At 37.3% G+C, this 8,788-nt stretch overlaps 1 protein-coding gene across 3 annotated transcripts; it reads left to right on the top strand.

The window, feature by feature from the left end:
* Positions 1 to 3,522: 3,522 nt before the first annotated feature.
* LOC133782798 (bifunctional purple acid phosphatase 26-like) lies at positions 3,523 to 8,208 on the top strand. Of its 3 annotated transcripts, none has more exons than XM_062222188.1 (10): positions 3,523 to 3,670; positions 4,600 to 4,827; positions 4,954 to 5,154; positions 5,243 to 5,354; positions 5,631 to 5,857; positions 6,243 to 6,381; positions 6,484 to 6,704; positions 7,122 to 7,243; positions 7,418 to 7,579; positions 7,885 to 8,208. In XM_062222188.1, the coding sequence occupies exons 2-10, from the start codon at positions 4,636 to 4,638 to the stop codon at positions 7,955 to 7,957; spliced, it is 1,449 nt and encodes a 482-aa protein (XP_062078172.1). In that variant the 5' UTR covers positions 3,523 to 3,670; positions 4,600 to 4,635; the 3' UTR covers positions 7,958 to 8,208. The 3 variants fall into 3 exon arrangements, with proteins under 3 accessions (XP_062078172.1, XP_062078171.1, XP_062078170.1); XM_062222187.1 differs by lacking the exon at positions 3,523 to 3,670 and adding an exon at positions 3,710 to 3,856; XM_062222186.1 differs by lacking the exon at positions 3,523 to 3,670 and adding an exon at positions 3,879 to 4,061.
* The last annotated feature ends 580 nt before the right edge of the window (positions 8,209 to 8,788 follow it).

The following is an 8,788-nucleotide window of genomic DNA, read 5'->3' as shown; positions in this document are numbered from 1 at the left end:
CCTTGTCTTAGTCTGAGGACACTCTTCAGGAGAAATACGACAATACAATAAAGGTTTTGCATTCTGCTGAGGATATCTTTGGAGGTTGTCATGGTCGTCAAACATGCCAGCACACCACAACAATGAAGGCAACAATAAGCACCAAGGCTTGATCACTTCCTCCAACAGAGTCGGACTAAGCACACTATGGTTGGAATCATAAATGTTGATGCACCACAATGGAATGGAGACTTCAATGGCTATCCAATGCGCAACTTGCTCGACGTGCAAGGCAAAATATACTTCACTCACATTGTGCCATGATGCGAGGAACTGATTATCATCACCCTTCAACATTTTCATCACATTGTCGTCCCATGTATACTTAGTTTCGGTCTTTTTGAAATGATTCCAATGACCTAGGCACACTTGGGGGAAGGTGGTGTTCATGATCGCAGCATCCTGCTTAAATGCGACATGATGAAAGTGGCGTCGGCAGCGTAGCATGTGCAGAGCAGCATCAATATGCTGTAAAAACATGAAAATTCGTTAGTACCATCAACATATTTTATGATTGAATTTAAAACATAAATGTAATTTACATACTGAATCCCAAAGCCAAGTTTTAGCTGTGTGCAACTGCAAGAACCATGCCACACCGTGCGTCCCAGTATGGACGTTCCAATCCCTCTTGATGTCGATCTTCCCGATCATCCACTTATGGAATTTCTTCTCTAGCTGGTCACACTTCCTCAAAGGTTGAGTAACTAGCCCCTATCTATCTACTCTCATCCTCTTCGTTGGGTCGGTGAAGTCATCAAGATGCTTGGGCCTGCGTTTCTTCCTGACAACTTCAAGGTCATCTGCCTCCTCAGTCTGTAGTACTCGTACACTGGGATTGTCGGCGACACTGGCAACAAGAGATGTATGGGCCTGTGGAGTGGAGGGTGGATCACCGGCTCGTAGTCCTCAGGCAAGATACCAGACTCTGTATTTTATTTTAAGTGGGTGGATCGACCTGAGACCACTGAAATCATCTGCGTCAACTGAGCCATGATCGTAGTCTGATTCTAAAGTAAGGTTTCCTGGCCCTCCTCAACCCTCTTGAGCCTCTGCATAAACTGCTCATAATCAAGCTGGGCAACCTGACTAGAGGAAGGTGCACAAGCTTGTGAAGTTCCCTCCTCAACCGTCGGGACATCCTCGTAAAAAATGGAAGCTACTTTTGCAACCTTTGCCAGCTTTTCTGCCTCCTTCTCAAGCACTACTTCCTCCGATGTAATCCCAGCCTCCACTACAGTTGATTCCAACTCAGGGAATAACCTGGAATCAACGTCTAGGAGGCTATTGTAGTAGACTACCTCATCAGGACGTGGCTTCAACATGGAAAATACCACTAACTGCATGTTCGAATAACATGTGTCAGAAAGACTTTAATAAAATAAACTATTAATCAATTAATTTGTGACATTTAACAAGATAAAGTGGAACTTACTCGATGCTTGGTGAACATAGAAACCAACTCAGCTGTCGAAAGACTGATATCGGTCTTCGTAGCCCAGCTAAACATCCTGGGAATCTAGTTCCCACTAATCTCACCGTACTTACTCTCGATATCAGGCATGGTCTCGAAAGCCCAGTACAGAAGTGCGGGGCCATAGCCATAGAAACTATACTTCGACTCCTTCTGTTTTTTGCTTGAACCCTCTTTCTTCTTCTCCTCATAATGCTTCAATTGCTTCTGCATGTCCTGGTGAACTCCTCTAATAAACTTCTTGAAGGACAGATTCCCCCACAGATACTTGAAAATGTAGTCAAGATCCTCAACCATCTTCAGGGAATCACCCCATATCTGTGTTGTCTTCTCTGGGGCATTCAATACCCCTTCTATCAAATAACACAAACCTAACTTAAATGCATCTTTTGGTTTTGTCAAGGCCTTCAAAGCATCTTCCAACTAGCCGAAACTAACCTTGAAATCACCATTAAAGTATTCTTGGATGATCTGATAGCTTGAAAGATGCTCTCTCAACTCATCTGGGGACGGGGTGTTCCCAAAATTTAGCCCGGTGACTACGACAAACTCTGCAATCCCAAATCTACACAGAGTGTTGCCCATGTAGAACTGACCCTCTTTAGGCTTCTTGCTTTCTGCCTTACGCAACCTTAGATGATGCAGTAGAACCCCATAAAAACTAAAGGGCTTCACCTTAAAGAATTGTCTCAACAGGCATGCCTATGCCCTTTCAATAAGCACATGCCTCTAAAACTGCTCTATAAGGGTATCCAAGTAAGCACTACCCCTATAAGTGACACGACTAGGAAAGTGCTTCTCCAATGGTACAATAAGGTCAGACATCTGAAAAAAAAAATGTTAAAAATACAATTTTAAACAATCTGGCATCCATCGAGGACAATTGAGGCATGTCGAGGCTCATCAAGGTGACAAAAATTCAAAAGATGACTAATCATCAAGGCTTATCGAGGACTATCAAGGTCTCACAAATTATTAAGGCTGGCCACTTATGTCGAGGCCCATCAAGGTGACAAAAATTCAAAAGGCGACTAAAGCATCGACGCCTGTCGAGGCATATTGAGGTCTTACAAATTATTAATGCTGGCCACTTATGTCTAGGCCTATCGAGGCATGTCGAGGCATATCGAGATCTCACAAATTATTAAGGCTGGCCACTTATGTTGAGGCCTGTCAAGGCATATCGAGACACGATTCTAGGTATAATTTTAAAACTCAAACATGTAGACATCGTGGTATATCGAGTTCTATTGAGGCCTCACTAAAAATTGAATATATCTAATACCATCGAGGCCGATTGAGGCCAATCGAGGCACATTCAAAAACAGAACCTAACATATACTATCGAGGCTAATCGAGGTCTATCGATTGTTATTGAGGTGGGTCAAAATTTTTGAAAACCCAAATTTCTCAGTTACCCAGCCCCGATCTATCCTATGAACAAAACATCAACAAAAAACCAGACATTGCAGATTAAAAAGAAAAACCTCACCTTCGCGTACTTGGGAGTTGTTTCATTGCCTCTGGGTGCTTCCGATGCCTTCTCTGATGGTCAAGTATAGGTTCCGACTGAAGACCTTCTCCAACAATGCTTCTCTTATCCAATTTCATTGGGTTCCGACAGATTCAAATGTAGGTTTTGATGGATTTTTTGCTTCGGGACCGAGAGTGAGAGAGAGAATAGAGAGACTGAGATAGAAGAGAGAGAGATAGTGTGAGAACAAATGGGAGAGATATTTTGGGAACTAAAATAAACAATATGACCAAAATGAGATTTGTATAGTGATAGAGTATTTTATTTATATAGTGATAGGGTATTTTTTACATACGGATCCATTACATACATTAAAAGTCAAATTTCCCTTATGAAATCATGGTGTCTCCAAAAAATAGACCTACTAATTTTTTTGGAAGCAGACAAAACAACAAACTATATATAAATATTGTATAAACTTTTTGGGGTCCAACCACATGTAAGTGAACCATGTTTAAGGTTTTATGTAATAAATGTTTTTACAATAAAATAACTATATTAATGGTGTGTACGCCACGTCAACCTTATCACTGCTAACACACGCCTTCATTTCGATCCACAAATATCCAAACATCAATCTCTTTGCGTAGTTCTGTTCCTCTCTGCTTTATGAAAACTTTCAGGTTTGCTTTTCTTTTAAACACTTCAACCCTTACCTTTTTGCGTTAAAGTTTTCAATTTTTTTTAAGTTTTTTTTTATGTTGAATGATCATTATGATGATTGAATTTGATTAAGGTTCATCATAGGCCAATTGGGTACTGGTTGATTCGCTCCAAATGTGCATCTTTGATCAATTTGATGCATGCAAGTTAAGATTACCAGCTCATAGTTTAATGGGCAATGTTTATTTTGATTATGTAGCTCGTTTCTGGAAATGATTTTGTTTGAGTTGAATATTGAAATTAGAACTTAGGCGTGAAGTTGTATGTGGACCTGGATTCGGGTACTTGGGTATATCTAAAATTAGGCCAAGAAGTTTGATGAGTTTGAGTCATGTGATGCAAATAAAAGTAGTAAGAATTCAGACGCGACTTCTATTGTTTCTCTTTTGCTGACATTTATATTATTTGTGACATGTGAGAGAGAGATTAAGAGAATAACGTGATAAAAGTTAGTTGCTTAGGATATTGTTTTCACTTTGTCCATTCATAGTTCTGTCCCATGACAGGGCTGCAATGCTTTTATTTTTGTCAGTTGAACTGCAGCAGACTGCAGTTATATGAAACCTTAGCTATAGCTGTTTAAAAAACAAGAAAGAACCCATCACTCTTTATCATTTTGGTTTTTTGGTAGACAAAGGTATGTTTTTTATTTCAAAAATAAAGAATAAGAAGTAGATTTGCATGGTCTATTAGGCTCAATTGTGACTTTTTTTATATTCCTTCACGTTCGCGCAATAAGTGTTTATCCCAAGTTTTTCAAACCGAATCATATGAAATTTTGAAATACTGCAGTAATGGGCTGTAGTTTTGTAGGTGCATTTCAGTGTTCGTGTTTCTCTGGTTAATCTTTGATGGTATATAAAAATGGTTTTGTATTTTTTTGATGTAGGTAGTCCATTGTGATTTGCTGGCTGCATCGCTAACCATGGCAGAGGTTGCTAGGAGGCAATCCATGTTGTTTCAAGTCATAGTCATATTTTTTCTCTATTTAAGCATTTTGAACAATGTGAAAGCCGGGATAACAAGCAAGTTCATACGGTCAGAGTGGCCAGCAACTGATATCCCTATTGAGAATGAGGCATTTGCAGTTCCAAATGGTCAAAATGCACCACAACAAGTAATAGTTTGCTTAATAGTACTTTAGTTGATAATAATCATATGTTACACTTCATTTCTTTCCCATATCCATATGTATATCTTGAACCTTTTTCTAGGTTGTAATGTGCTTGATTAATCGTTGTAGGTTCACATAACTCAAGGTGATTATGATGGTAAAGCTGTAACAATCTCATGGGTTACACCTGATGAACCAGGATCCAATAAAGTACAGTACGGAAAATCTGAGAATATATATGAGTTCACAGCAGAGGGGACGGTCAGCAACTACACCTTCTATAAATATAAGTCAGGCTATATCCATCACTGCCTTGTTGAAAACCTTGAGGTATTATTATATGCTATATCGATGTTGTTGAACACAACACAACTAATACAATTGATTTTAACATGTGTTATGACTTTTGCATGTTCAGTATAGCACCAAGTACTATTACAAAATCGGGAGTGGCGATACTGCCAGAGAATTTTGGTTTGAAACACCACCAGAGATCAATCCAGACACTCCTTACAAATTTGGGATTATTGGTGAGTCATTGTTTTAATGCAGAGAGTCTCCTTATTCTTCTGGCTATATATTTCGAGTAACTTCTCCATTTTTATGTACTTTGGAAAGCTATTTTAAATATAAATATTAAATATATAATTAAGATGGCTTCTGCTAGCTATGCCTTTTAGTACTTTTTGTTTTAAGCCATCCATGCTTGATACCTCTCTTAGCTAATTGTAGTACATTCTTAAAAGTACACATATAATAGGATTCTGCATAATGTGTACAAAATTTTAAACACTTGAGTGTTGCAGGAGATATGGGGCAAACATATAATTCCCTTTCCACTCTGGAGCATTACATTCAGAGTGGAGCCAAGGCAGTCTTATTTCTTGGAGATCTTTCATATGCTGATAGATATCAGTATAACGATATTGGATTACGTTGGGATACATGGGGTCGATTTGTTGAACGAAGCACTGCATATCAACCGTGGATTTGGAACACAGGAAATCATGAAATTGAGTACTTTCCTGATTTGGTAAGGTGTTAAGAAGAGATATTTCAAGTAAACTCCTTGTTACTTCGTGCTTAGTGCTCGAGATGTTTTCTTTGTTTAGTCTCATTTCCTAAGAATGGCATTATGGTCAGTCAAAAAGAAGTTTATTGTAGTAGTTGTCATGTGCATTTATATTCAGTTGCTGGTCCTAAAGCAGTCTTAAGGATATGAAGATTAGGCGTACCTTAAAGAATTATTGTTCTAAATTCTATTAAGCAATTTAAGCCTCTCCTCTGTGATAAAAAATTTAAGTCTCTCCTCTTTGACAGTATGGACTAGCAAACAGACAACTAACAAGATTCTTAAACGACTTCTTGTTTATATATATACAAATGCTTAACAAGTATGTATGTATAAATATTTGTAGGAAGAAGTTACTCCTTTCAAATCCTATCTCCAACGATACACTACTCCTTATAAGGCATGCAAAAGTAGCAGCCCCCTTTGGTACGCAATCAGACGCGCATCTGCTCATATAATTGTCCTCTCCAGTTATTCTCCTTTCGGTATGCAACTTCTCATTCCTTATCCTACCTCATCACTTTTCATTCTGATTCCTAATTAGTCAAACACTCGAATCAAATGTTTGTCTGCTCTCACATGAACAGTGAAGTACACTCCTCAATGGACGTGGCTGCGACAAGAACTTCAAAAGGTTGACAGAGAAAAGACGCCATGGCTGATTGTTCTGATGCACATTCCAATCTATAACAGCAACAGTGCACACTTCATGGAAGGCGAAAGCATGAGAAGTGTGTTTGAGAGTTGGTTTGTTGAATACAAAGTTGATGTCATCTTTGCTGGACATGTTCATGCTTATGAAAGATCAGTATGGTTCTCTCTTTACACTCTTCTAACTAAACACCCTATTGCATGCTCCTTTAAATTTAACAACATTAAACTTTCAAGCACAAGAAATAAGTCGTTTCTTTACTCAGAATTTATCTGGTGACCTTATTTATGAAACAAGAGAGAACTCAAAGCTATATGGGGTAAACATGTTTTTGCATGACATCAAACTTTTTGATAATTAAAGGCTACGTGGTTTTTTATGTCAAGACACACACAACAGGTCGTTCCGAAACATCAGAACTTTTAGAGAACTACCTGTTTTTTGAGGGGAAAAAATCCACTTTCTTATGCTGCTATCTTATTATTACTACCAAAACTTGATTATGTTAATTCCATAACAATTTTATTCATTTGGCTAATACTGTTTCCTTTTTCTTTTTTTCAATATTTTTAGTATAGAATTTCAAATATAAGGTACAATGTTACAAGTGGTGATCCTTACCCTGTACCAGACGAATCAGCTCCAGTTTACATAACAGTCGGAGATGGAGGAAATCAAGAAGGTCTTGCCGGAAGGTAAAACCCTTTTTCTCATGAATACATATAATATATATTATGTGATAGTTTCTTGGTAATTTATGAAGTTGAATTAAATTTGATGAGTGTTGAAAGTATCTCCAATTGCTGTAGTTCACAAGAGAAATTACAATCCTTAATTGGCCGTGTTTGATGATTATGTGGAAAATGTAGATTCCTTGATCCACAACCAGAGTACTCTGCATTCCGAGAAGCGAGTTATGGACATTCAACATTGGAGGTTATGAACCGGACACATGCACTTTACCATTGGAACCGTAATGATGATGGGAAGAAGTTGGCCACCGATGCCTTTGTACTGCACAACCAGTACTGGTGAGTAAATCTATCACCAAAAATAACATTGAGAAGGAATTGTATACAGCAATGTGAATACATATCAAACATTCAAATTTAACTAAAAGATGATCCCTTTTATCACTCTTAGTAGTTAAAATTCAGAAACTAAGTAGGTCCGTCTATAAGGTTTCTTAAACATGGTGTTATGGTAGAGCTGGTCACCTGCTTTGTTGGTCAATTTTCTTCTTTTTGAGAATTCTGTGGCAGGCAGTTGGCAAATGTAAGTGATAATGTTGTTTTTAATGAATGCTGAGCTAACTTGATTTTTGTTCATAATGTAGGGCTAACAATCACAGGAGGAGAAAACTGAAGAAGCATTACCTGAGGAGTGTAGTTGGAGGGATTGACATTTAGTGGAGAAGAAATTAAAGGGCATTTGCATGGTTCAATAGAAAGCTGGGAATACAAATGCCATTGGATTGGTCAGTTCTACTTTTTAAGCTCTGCAATCCTCATTGGCTAATAAGCTAAGTTTCTTTGTACTAGAACTATCTGCCTTAGCAAACCCCTCTATTTCTAAACCCCTTGTATTATTTCCCATGGAAAAAAAACACTATTGGAAAGTGAGATAATAAGGGATCAATAGATGTGTTGTCTTTCATGAAGCCAAGACTTGCAAAAGTACTTTATTCGTGTCGGATGGTGTATCAAATTTAATTATTGATTTTATTAATTCTTTATACCAACTATTTCAATATAGTGCTATTATTCAAAAGATAAAAATTAATAAAGAAGGGGATTTTGATTTTTAAATCAAAATTAAATAATATAAACTAGAAAGCAAATAAATATTGATATTACGATATTAAGAAACAGTTAAAGGTTAATATCTACCCTCAACAATCATTCCTAATCACTAATAATAAATATTATTCTAATTTCTTAATTAAACTATTAACCCCGCAGATAATGCTGAAGCAGATAATTATCCCAGTTTCCATATTATATGTAATCAAGGTGAAGCGCTCAATAATTAACTATTTTAGCTAAGCATAAAATCTATTTAACTTAGATAAAGCATTAAGTCATATGGAGACAAGTTAATCTAGGCAATAAATTAATGAAGCATATAATTCCTTTAACCTAGGTTCTATTTTTCATCACAATCAACAATTCTTTTGAGATCACTATCAATTGCAATTTATCACATACACTTAGAATCCTAAACTATTAGGTGAGTAGTAA

This window comes from Humulus lupulus, chromosome 6 (assembly GCF_963169125.1).
Source record: "Humulus lupulus chromosome 6, drHumLupu1.1, whole genome shotgun sequence".
Taxonomy (NCBI): Eukaryota; Viridiplantae; Streptophyta; class Magnoliopsida; order Rosales; family Cannabaceae; genus Humulus; species Humulus lupulus.
The sequence above is the reverse complement of the archived record's forward strand: the minus strand, read 5'-3'. Positions and strand labels throughout refer to the sequence as shown.